The sequence below is a fragment of the Sesamum indicum genome, linkage group LG4 (genome assembly GCF_026168435.1).
Source record: "Sesamum indicum cultivar Baizhima isolate 11 linkage group LG4, ASM2616843v1, whole genome shotgun sequence".
NCBI lineage: Eukaryota > Viridiplantae > Streptophyta > Magnoliopsida > Lamiales > Pedaliaceae > Sesamum > Sesamum indicum.
This window is the reverse complement of record NC_142660.1, coordinates 17,561,837-17,574,831: the sequence shown is the minus strand read 5'-3', so window position 1 is coordinate 17,574,831 and position 12,995 is coordinate 17,561,837. Positions and strand designations below refer to the sequence as shown.

General features: G+C 31.3%; 1 protein-coding gene across 1 annotated transcript; it reads left to right on the top strand.

The window, feature by feature from the left end:
• The first annotated feature begins 3,080 nt into the window (after positions 1-3,080).
• Positions 3,081-9,324, top strand: LOC105161011 (uricase / urate oxidase / nodulin 35). The gene is made up of 8 exons (XM_011078557.3): positions 3,081-3,436; positions 4,962-5,054; positions 5,854-5,929; positions 6,300-6,409; positions 7,628-7,719; positions 7,884-8,057; positions 8,238-8,331; positions 8,895-9,324. The coding sequence occupies exons 1-8, from the start codon at positions 3,239-3,241 to the stop codon at positions 8,976-8,978; spliced, it is 921 nt and encodes a 306-aa protein (XP_011076859.1). The 5' UTR covers positions 3,081-3,238; the 3' UTR covers positions 8,979-9,324.
• The last annotated feature ends 3,671 nt before the right edge of the window (positions 9,325-12,995 follow it).

The following is a 12,995-nucleotide window of genomic DNA, read 5'->3' as shown; positions in this document are numbered from 1 at the left end:
ATCACTATTAATTGAGCGTAAAATTTATTTTTCTTACAATTACATATTCATTTTTAAAATATATTTTCTTTTCAGAAATATGACAAAATTTATCTACCCTTTTTTTCTCCAGAAAGTATTCAAAATTTGCTTAAGCATTTTTTTATATTTATTTTATAATATATATATATATATAAGTAATTGGTGATATTATTATTATTCATAGAGGCCTTATTTACTGGGTAATATTAGCATGGGTATCTGGCCTTATCTATACTAATAGCTTGTTTACATAATTTTTGTATGGCACGGTCCTATGCTGCAATATTTGCTGGATTCCAATTCGGCTTGCAAGGGTGGGATATCCCTTTCTGCTTGGAAGGCCCCTTCATTTTTTCTTGCTTAATTTACCCCCAATATGGTTACGTCCAATTACCATATAGTCGCCCTTTTTCAACCAAATTACATCAATCTGCACACTTGCATTAATTATCCTGACTTTTCGTCTCTACCTCGAAAACTTAAATTAGGTGAAACTAACCCCTTCTCCTCCGTTATCATTCTTTTCGAATTGAGATAAGTGAAACAATGACTGTACAGATACTATTTGTGTTACTATTGATACACTCCTATGTAGTGATTTGAGTTGTATGGACAATGCGAGGACTAATAAAAATATTAAATAATACCATTATAAATATTTAATTAGATATTATAATAATAAATATTTATTGGTATATAATTTTTAATCATTAATTCAAAAGGAAGATGAGAAAAAAAATTGAGATTATATTTGTTATAAATTGTTGTCTTATTTGTGGATACAAATGTAATTTTTGTATTTTTAGCCCATTTGTCCAAAAATAATAAATATATTGCTAATTAATCATATCCCAATTATTCTTATTTTCATCCTAATTTAAAAAGTAAACATGGGCGGTGGTGGATTAGTTACGATTCTTCCACGTGGTCGCACCCCCCCACCCCATATGTCGAGGGTCAGCGCGTGGGGTTTACCGTCTCTTTTTTTCCTTTGATGGAGCGTGGGGTAACCTTTTGATGAGGTTGGCATTATATATTTATTACTACCTATATATATCAATTACATTGGAGTCCCTACAATTATGTTTAATTATACAAACAACTTTCTATCCTTTTGAAAACTTATAAATATGGCTGCTATAAATGTACTTTAAGGGGTATTTTATAAAATTTGCTGTTGAAAATGGGGTTAAATGTAATTTATTTTTTCATGATATGTAAAATAAACAAATACCCAATGTAGAAAAAGAATTAACAAATCATCCATCTGTGTTTCAATAAATGAAGCAAAAACTCCCTTATTAATGATTTAGATATGGGGTAGTTTGCTTCAATTTTTAAAATACAGGGGGTAATTTACTAATTTATTTTTTATAAAGAATTTTTTGCCCATTTCTTATATCACGGGAGGGGAAATTGCATTTTCTTAGGTGTGTAGTTGTAATTATAACTGCAACTTCAGAAAATATACTTGTAATTTTGTAAATGGTAGGGAGTTTTTGTATAATTAAACTTAATCTCAGGGATGTTCATGTAATTCATACTAAATTTTAGAATAATTAAAAAATGAATTTATTTCTGTAGTGCGTGTATTTATCTTATTTAATTTCTTAATCATATTTATATATATAATATAATAAAAAAGACATGTTGCGTATAATACTTAAAAAATTATTTTTTAATTTACTACTTAAATAATATCTTTTATTTTTTATTTAAATTTAGAGACAGCGTACCGTAATTATCTTTATTCGAAAGACTGGATCATTTTTCTAAGTAAATTTAGTCAGTAAAATAATTCAAATTTATTTTTATGTTTAATATACTTTTGTGTTTTATATTTATTAATTACTTTACTTTTAAATTTTTTATTATTCATTTTTAAACTTTACAATTTAAATAATTTATTATTTTATTTTTGCATAATAGAGAAGAGATTTTACTTTTAAGAGAAAACGATTGAGAGATCAAGACATGAAAGCATAGGAGATTTGTCCGCACTTGATTTGGTCAAATCAGAATCAATCATGGTAATTGTAATGCACTTGTCTTGTGATTGGTGTACAATGCAGAAAAAATAACTAATCACACATCAAGTGTGATATATTTGCTCTGTGATTGATTTGATTTAACCAAATTTGATTCGAATAAAATTTTTTCCATATAAATTACGTCGATATTCTCCAAAACGAGGTCTAGTTACGTAAACAAACTCTATTGTTTGTAAAACTATAAGTACATTCCTTAATAGCCCGTCGGTATAAATTACCTCAACATGGTGTTCGTATAAGTTCGTCCATGAACGGGTGCTGATTTAAAAACATTAGTCAGGGTGAATTACATCGATACTTTCCCGAGTTATACCTAATTATATAAATAAATTCTACTATTTGCAAAATTACAAGTACATTCCTTAAGAGGGTGTCGGTGCAAATTACCTCGAGGGTTGTTCGTACAAGTTTGTCTCCGAACAGGTGCCGACTTGAATTGCATTTACGACATCAATTACGGTAGCTTATATCGAGATTTTTCATATCTAATTATATAAATAAATTCTAATATTTGTAAATTTGCAAGTACACTCCTTAATGAGGGAGGATGGCAGTATAACAACAATTAGGTTAAATTACATTCAAAGTTAGGTCTATTCATGTGAAAAGCTTCTAATTTTACGAAATAGGGATAACTACACTCCACTCCACTATCGTGAGATTTGGAAAATTATTTAGTATCTCTAAGATTTACTTTCGTCTAACAAATAAATCTTTCTATTATTCAATATTCATCGAATTTGTTGATATTAATAAAAAAAAAATCTATATTTAACTTCAATTGATTGATTGTAGGTCAAAAAGATTTTTTTATGACTAAGTTATCCTCATACGTCTTCATGCATGATATATTTTCACCGTTATAAGGATAATTTAATTGAAAATAAATTATTTGACTTATACGAGATCTAATAAATCAATTCAATGTAAATATTAATTGTTATTCAAAAAATTAAATAAAAAATTTTAAATGTATTAAATATAATTTTTCAATTTGTATTTAGAACCAACGAGAAAACGCAACTACAGCGAGTTAGAGTGACGCGCGAAGGAAAAGCGCTATTAGAGAGTGGCAATCGAGTTCAGATGTGACGCGAACGACCCACTGATTCGTGATTCACCCACTGTGAGCAGATTCAGATTCAAGCAGCAAAGTTTTGGAAAAGATGGCTGTGGATGGGGTGAGATTGGAGCAAAGGCATGGCAAAGCGAGGGTTAGAGTTGGGAGAGTTTGGAGAGAGCCGTGCGGACGGCATCATTTCGTCGAATGGAATGTGAGCATCAGCCTTCTCTCCGATTGTCTCCCGGCCTACACTGATGGCAACAACTCCGATATCGTCGCCACAGATACCATGAAAAACACGGTAAAAAAGTGTTTCTGGACTTGGTGATTACTGAGTAATTTTTTTATTTATCGCTGATAATGGATTTTTGTTAATGGTTTTGTTGTTTTTATCTGATGCAGTTGAATTGATTCTTCAATCTGCTTGAACTTTTTCTTATGTCAAAGAATAGGAGGAAATCGAACCCTCCTATATCCTTGCTGTTTAACTTGTTTAAGCTAATTGTTTGAGCAGTCGTTTGTTGCTGGCATCTCATTATCTATCAGAAATGTTGATTGGTTCTGAATCTAATTATTGGATGATTTTTACGTCATGATTTATTGGTTTGAAGTTATTTAATGTTATGCTAGTTGTGTAGGTGTGTACATTAAATTCTTTTCCCCGTAAATTCCTATGCTGTGACTGTGAGTAGATAATGACCTCGGATTATAATTTGACTAAAAAACTTAAGGTAGTGAACTTAGAACTGGAAAAACTATGATTCGCAGAAACTCATACATAGCTTTGTTTTTTTTTTTTCCTTTTTCTGGGAAACTCATATATAGCTTTGTTTTTTTCTTTTTGTGGAAACTCATACATAGCTTAGTGATGCCAGTTTCCTGTTTCTCTGAGTACAATGGTTACAGGGCGTGACTGATGTAGTTGATATAATTAGTCAAGTTTTAACAAAGATTACTGCTTTTTCTCGGGGGGGGGGGGGATGAAAGTAAGAATAAAAAATAAACTAAGATATAAATTGAACAATAAAACTTAGGATAAGATAAGCACTTTAGATCTAACAATACACTACAAATAGTTTTACCAAAAAGACTTAGAATAAACTTTGAACAAAAATAGACGAATATTAGTAATTTACAAACTAATGGAATAAAAACTTCAGAGTATTAAAAAATTAAAGAATCCAAAACTTGATTAATATAATTAAGTTAAATAAATAAATTAAAATTTCATAGCATGTTATGTATTGTAGTTTTATTTAATCTAAAAAATAGGCTCAGCTTGGACTGGCCCGCTAGGCCTGGCACAGGCCCAGCCCCTACTGGGTCGAGCTGGTCCTGGTACTAATACGTAGGACCGGTCGACTAAAAACCAACGGGCCAATCCTGTCCAAGGCCCGGCCCATTATGCAACTTGACCTACACTCTGTTATAATTGGGTGAGGCCTGTATGAATTTCCTGGCACAACTATCTTTCAGGTGATTAATTTCTTCTATGTTTTTCTAATTTTCTCAATATACATATTTTTTAATCTGTCAACAACAGCATAATTGTTGGACGAAAGTTATTTACATATAGTTTGCTATTATGCTCCAAACTGGTTTAGCATTTGTTGTAAGCTGCTTCTAGATGTATTTTACACAATTCTGATATCTTAGAGTGTGCACATGAGACTCCCTGGAGAAAAAAGTTAACATAATGGTTTCACAATCTGTTAGCTTGTGGTTGTGCAATTTAATGATCCAAAACAGTTTCATGTCTATGAGTAGACCGATGATAAGTAGAATCATGTTTCTAGTTGTTTGTTGCTCACACGGTTGTGTTGCAGGTGTATGTGAAAGCTAAAGAATGCAATCAACCTCTTTCATCAGAGGAATTTGCCATTGTACTTGGCAAGCACTTTACATCCTTTTATCAGCAGGTAATAGTTTGAGAGGTTTATGAACAATGCCAACTATGCCGTTGTGCGAGTCTTACCTACGTCAGTTAATGCTTAAGAATAAGGTTTCTTTGAGCTTGTAACCTCTGTGATTGAGTTGAAATCAAGCATGATTTTGGAACATATGACCCACATAATAAATGGGCTTCATTGCATCTGACATACATTAAATGATAATGTTATGTCAGAATGATTTCATAAATATCTAGTAACTTAGCCACAAGGAAAAGAAAAAATTATGTTTCGTGGATTTATTGAACTGCCTTAATATAAGAATCTCGTCTCTGAATTTATTTTTCCTGCTTTTCTTTTAATATGTTTATCATTGTTAGTAACATGCAAAGATTAAATCCTCAATGATGCAAGCTATTGAAGTGAGCTTTGTTTTCCCTATTGGTGAGGATTCCAGTAAATAATTTAATACGACGCACATATAGAGCTTGTTTTTGTTGGTTTTCTACAGTCTACCATTATTAGTTCTATGCGTGTCATTGTGACATCTATAGTTTGAGATAGCTTTTTCGATATAGTTATGAGAATTACGAAAATTTTCTGGTTTGATATAAGTTATGATGTTAGCAACCCTTTTGTTGATGTATTTGGCTTCGTGTTGGATATTGTCATGCTAAACTATTTTCATTCATACAACTAGTGTTTCAAAGTAACAAATAGAACTTCAGTTTACTGCTACTAGAGGCATGTTACCCATGGGTTGACGAACTGTGTAACTTCTCAATGAGCAATACGATCAAAAAGCATTTGATCTCATTACTTTTTTCAGGTTACTGCTGCTATAATTAATATAATTGAGAAGCCATGGGAGCGCATTTGCATAGATGGTCAACCACATGAACATGGTGAGTTGATGTGGTGCACATTGATTTCTGCATTTTTCCCTAGGGAAGGATCCAAATGAAAGTGCTCAACTTGGTGAATGTGCTCATATTCATGACACTTGTTCTCTTGGGGAAGCCCTTCCTCTAGCCATTAATCAAGCTCAAATAAACTTAGCCATTAATCAAGCAAACTTGATGAACGTTGCTCATAATGATCACTTTTGATTAAAGTTTTCTGATCAATCATTCTGAGGACTGGTCTGGAATGATAATCTTCAATGTGCTTCTGGGATTTCATTTCTGCTATAATCATTTTGGCTATTGGGGGGCAGAGGGCAATAGGTTATCTATGATTTTCTTTAGTAATTTTTGTCTAATGTCTCTTCTCAAGGTTTCAAGCTTGGATCTGAGAAGCACACAACTGAAGTGATAGTGAAGAAGTCTGGCGCACTGCAGATTGTTTCTGGTATTGAAGGATTGGCAGTGCTGAAGACAACACAAGTGAGTTGAAGCTAAACTGTGTCTGAGTTGAGTGGGCCGGAGAGTTGTTTTGTGCCCCCAATACAACCCGACCAACCAGAATTTTCTGGATATTCTCATTAGCCTCATATAAATAGAGGACTTTGCGTCATGTCAAATATGTGGTTTACTCAATGTAGTCAAAGTGATCAAGTGCCATCCATCCTGTTTTCGTCGTGTTAGAAATTCAAACATGAACTTCAAAGCTTTTATGTCATCAAGTAACAAGCATTTGAATGATTTTTTTCACCCCTGAACTCTTAAGCTTCTCAACTCCCGAAGCAGGACCCCATTCTTCCCACCATGTCGTTTTTTAAGTCTTTCCGGTTTTTCTATGCATTAATTATTTGGATACCCTAACATCTATTATACTTTTCCGAGTTAGAATAAGCACTTTCTTTTACCTGCTTATACTGCTATAAATAGCAACATGCTAATCCTTGCCTGTGGCCCCATGTACTTCAGTGGCCACTGGAATGAATGGGATGACAACTGTTTACATATCATCATATAATTTACCTGATTCATATCCTTGAATGTTGAACCTTGTAGAAAATTAGCAGTAAAACTATTGGCTAAAGATAGCATATAGGTCCCCCTCGCCACCATGCTGGTGATGAGAGCTGAAGTTTTGAAATGTCTCCACTGTGTGGGTTTACTTGGTGTCTTTGCCCATAAATTGCAAATTGACATGGTACAGCTTTTGTTAACCAATTAATATCATCATTGCCTTCATTTATAATTGAAATCATGCTTGCCTTTTATTTGAAGCTGTTTATGTATTGGACTTCACATATCTGAAAGTTGGTTGTTTCAATTACTCGTGAAACTTATTATGAGTTCTTTTGATTCATAACTATATATTTTGGATACCATATTTGAGGTCCTTTTCATACCTCCTAAAAAGGCAAGTTTTAGAAATTTTGGCTTGTTTTTCCTTAAAAGATTGTCCAACTCAACGAGTTACTAATTCATGTCATCTTGAAGAATAAAGCACACGATTGATTTGTCAAATAGAGAATGGAAGAAAAATTGTTTCTGGAGTTGTAAGCATGAAGAATTTATTGTACATCTTTCAATGGAAAAATTTCCATTCATACAGAATGCAAGTGATAATTCTTTGCCGTACTCCTTTGACTCTTGAATCTGTCAGAATAATCTTCCTATTTGTCTCTCTCACTGGATTTTACATTGTGACAGTCTGGTTTTGAAGGATTCATCAGGGATAAGTACACAATATTGCCTGAAACACGAGAGAGGATGCTGGCAACAGAGGTCACTGCATTTTGGAGGTATATTTTATGCGTGAGTTCGTGTACAAAACAAAAACAGTAATTTTGGGAATTCAAATCAGGAACTTATAAGCAATTGTACTTGTACTATATTTTTTCAGATGGTGATCAGATTTCTTGTCTCTCAAAGTTACAGTATGTGCTCATGTTTGTTTCTGATGTAGGTACCCTTTTGAGACTCTTGCAAGTATCCCTGCAAAAGAATTATACTTCACGGAGAAATATATGGATGTGAAAAAGGTTTTGATTGAAACTTTCTTTGGTCCTATTAAAGGAGGAGTATATAGTCCATCTGTTCAAAGTACTCTCTATTACATGGCAAAGGCCGTGCTTGCCAGGTAACTGTAATTTCTCTCTGGATCTGGGAGAGACATAACAATGACCTCCTTCTGGGAACACTTCAATCTAGAGTCCCCCTTCTGAGCATCCTTGATATCATTGCTTATTCTGGTTTCTGTGGTTACATAAAAACACGTATTTGCCTACCATTTTTTGACTCTTTGCTAATTGCATTTCAGGGTTCCTGATGTGTCATCAGTTAAGTTGAAAATGCCAAATCTTCACTTTCTTCCAGTCAACTTATCAAGCAAAGATAATCCAGTAATTGTAAAGGTATGTTTCCCACCTTATTGTTATAATCTATATACTATAAAATAGAATTTTATAAACATTGAGAATATCCAAAGTAAGGGCCATGTGTGACTGACTTTGATAACCTTATTGAAGTCAATATTGTCACCTAAGAAATTAAACATACCTTTATTGTACTAAATTTGGATGAATATATAATTACCCATCTTTATCCTAAGACATCATTTAAGTTGACACTCCTTGAATCTGGAAAGAGATATGTGATTTGCTTGCTCTGAATATGATTGGCTAAAGAACCCACCCATAATTCTTGTTCTTTTACCTTAGGAGTCGAGAGCATCTGGTTTTCTTCCAACTACATCATACACATTCTTCTAATGAATTCTTGTTTTTAGAGTTTTCTAAAGCATGGATCAAAAACGTTTTTGTCTTTAAACTAGAGAACTCCATGTAGTTAGTCAAATCCTTGACGGAAGTACGGATGGCCAACCACTTGTGAAATACTTCACAAACGTCGTTAATGTGTAGTTGTTGAACTATATATATTATGCTGAATCATATATACATTTTGATGATTATTACAGTTTGAAGATGATGTATATTTACCAACGGATGAACCACATGGATCGATCGAAGCCACCCTCAGTCGCATTCACTCAAAGATGTGAAACCTGCTGCCCTGTTACTGTAGAAAGAACTTTCCTGCCATTGTCAAGGGGAACTATTATCAAATTGCGGTCTTTTCCCTTTAAGCTCGCGATGCGTTGATAATCTTTTGAAACCCACACCTCTTTCGTAGTGTTTCTCATGGGATAATCAACTGTGCGTAGCCTTCTTCTGATCTTTGTATTCACTGTAGAATTTCGTGAAGGTGGGTTTCGTTTCTGTGTGTGCTATTAATAATTTGCGTCTTCCCTGCAGCATGTAGATTGATTTTCTTTGGATAATAGTTTATAGGGGACGTTTGTATTTTAGATTGAACTATATACGAAGGTGTACTACTCCTTACATGTCTTTTAAATCTATCTATACTATATATAAAAGTATAATCCTCGTGTGTTTGTTCCTATTGTGAAAAGACGTTTATATTTTTAAATAATGCTTTAAATAATAAATTAAAATTAGTTTTAAAAGATAAAATTTTATCAAAAGAATGACTAAGAGTCCTGATTGCTCTAAATTATTTGGACATTAATAATATATATTCAATTAAAATTAATAAATAGACAAACATTATTTCTACATGATTAGTCTTTAGCAGTTATTTTTAAAAATTAAAAATATTAATTTAGGCACAGTAAAATTTAAAATGAACGTATTAAAATAATATATAAAATACTAATATAAACTTAAAAAATGATATATATATGAAATAATAAATAAAATTAGAAATACTTTTAAAAATTTAAAATGAGTTAATTCTAACTAATTGATTTTAGAAACAATTATATTTTTGGTTTCATATGATAGGTTTTCTTCTTAATTTAGTCCTATTTATCATAATTTTCTCATATTGTATCTTGAAAGTTGAAAGTTTCTCAATTTTAGTTGTCATGTGCATTTTCTGGCCAATAGTTGTTAGCAATTTTTTGGACATTTTCTCGTCAATTATTGGACAAAAAATGTTATTGGACAAAAAATGCAAGTGAAAACTAATATTGTTGGACAAAAACTGCACGTGAGTACTAACGTTAAGAAAATTTTCAACTTATGAAATGCAATTTTTTCAAAAAATCTGTAACGAATGTGATTAAATTGAAAAAAAGCTCTAACATATGCAACCAAAAATACGATTTTTCCTCGATTTGATTCTAATACGAACAGTAGAAATTTATTTTGAAATTATACTTTTAATTTTTATCATAATATGCTAGAGGTAAAAATAATACTAATAGTGCGAGTCTCTTATTGTGAAAAAATATTTATACACTTAATGGGATATTCCTTGGAATTTTGATACTTTCATAATATATTAGTGATCACATAATTGTATCAATATTATGTCGTACTAACGTTTCACATAATATATATTTACAGTCATTCTAAAATTTTACTCATTATTAAAATATATTAGTTTTCAACTTCTCTTCAACAAAATAAATAAACCAAAAATAAAAATAGAACATAATCAATCAATGAAAAAAAACAGAATATAAGTTGACTATTTTGCCCTTAGAAGATACGATCCAACGAATTATCCCTATCACAATGTATCACGAGGAGTACTTTGCATAGAATTTTTTTTTAATTGAATTTGGTCAACTATGAACTAGTTATACGGCAAATATAATACATTTATCACGTAATTGGTGCACTATTTAAGAAGATTACATGTCAAATACATCATACTTATTGTATGATTTATTGTGCTTTGACAGAATCTGATTTAAATAAAATTTTTTATTGTACATATATACAAATTTGGATTCTTAAATGTGACCGATTCATCATTCTACGAATCTAATTTCCCCTATTTGTAGTGGCACTAACTCCATGTCGACAACTTATAAATTTAGGGACAAAAGTGAGGAAAAAAATCTAAACTTGTTATTTTATCCTTAATTATAATATGATCATAGGGATCAATTTGAGACAAAGCTAAAATTTCGGGATGTTAACGTTAAGAAATAAACTTGAGAAATTAGAGTGATTCTAAAATAAACAAATAATATTGTAACACACTTAATTTGCTAGGAAAGATCCTAAATATTTACTAAGAAAAAGAATTACTATGGCATAGTAAAATTTAAAATGAATAGTATATGAGTAACATGTAAATACTAATCCAAACTTCAAACAATAAAAATATAATATAGAATAAATATATTCAATTTTATTAAATTAAAAATATTATTGAAAATTTAAATCAAGTGGTTTCTGACTAACTGATTTTATTTTAATATTAATATTAGATAATTATTTTTAGCTTGTAAATTTTTTTCATTGTATAATCGATGTATCATTTTGAGAATACTAATAAGTATAACTTATGATTAAAACAATCCAAAGTAAGGAGCTTTGACTAATTATTTTTATTTTACTATTGAATTTTTTAATATTATTCTTTTTATTCTTATATTAATTGATTTGATACAAGATAACAAAATATGATCACTAGTGAATACGAAATACAAAATTTTAATTTTGAAAATTATTTTTTATTTACTAGTAGCAATTAAATTTAGAAAGTAAATCACAAATAATAAAAGTAAATAGTTTTCTTAAACTAAAATAATTATTATCAATTTATTTTAAAAACATAATTGTATAATACTAATGTTTCAGTGACAGAAACATAAATAATATAATGAATTTAATATTTTTGTGACTAACTATAAATTATATATTTAACTTTATGAATATATTCATAAATATATTTATGAATATATTTATACACGTACATAAACAATTATATTTTTAAAAAAGTATAGTTTTTGTTTAAAGCACTTTAAAAACATAATTAGTTTGCAAACACCTCCAGGAACTTTGATTTTATGGATAGTAATAAGAAATTGTTATGTGAATAAAGTTTGCATTTAGATGGCAATGGTTCTGCTCAGAATCCCAAGAAGGAAAATTCATCAAGTACAAAAAATTCTTGGAATAGGAAAAAGACCTTGAGTAGAAATGATTATTCTTCCTACTCCAGTAGTCCAACACAAGTCTTGCACTACTGGAGAGGGGGAGGGGGAGTGATGATGCCTATGTCGATATTTTTCAAGCCAAAGTCCAAATATGGCCTAATTCCAAAAAGTCGAGCCCCAATTCACTCAGCCCAGCAGGCCCAAACCTTGTTGTCCGTCCGATACAATTCCCCAGCAGCAAGGCCTCCAACCTTTTCTTACCGTTCAGATTCATGAGTCAGAGCTCATAAATGAAACCTAACCAACAAGCTCAAACGCCAAATACCAAGGTTGCCACGTCAGCTAAATTCTACACATTAAGGGCAACGTCACCTCAAAAGAGCGTCAGCTAAGACCCCATATTATGTTGGAATCGGTTGCTGGAAGCAACAAGTAACTAATTTCCTACATTCATAGTTGACTAAGGCATATTCAAATAGTCATATTCTTAGATGATAATTTCAAATCAGAGATAGGTATTATCATTTCGAAGTTGACATTCTAAGGATTCTGATGATATCCAGCTTGCCCCTAACTAATCAACTTGGGATCTCTCTTGAATTTCTCTAAATAGAGACCTAAGCTTAGTCAACAGGTAAGTGTCTTCTTATTCAGCATACTTTCCCCCTCGAACAATAAGGCTATGCACGACTTGCTATTTTTCTGCACTCTACACTCATATTTCTACTTCCAACTTCTTGTTCAAGCACTCCGAACTTCATTACACCAATTATTTTATCTCATGTTATCTAAATTTTATCTTATTTTATTCTGTCAAAATCATTTATAGATGTAAGTATTCGAGTGCTAATTGCTCTCTTTCAGGTTAGTCCTCAGATAATCATAAAACTTTTGTGAAGATATCCTTTGATTCTTATGGTACTACTGGACCCTGATACACATCAATATATATATATGAAAAATAAATATTTATATTTAATTTATACTTACATATTGATTTGGCTTACATTCGATCAATGCCACCGTTGCATAATATATTGTCTGCTTTGATTTCGTATAAGTTTAACGATTTTGCCCTTAGAAGGGCCTCGTTAGAGATAA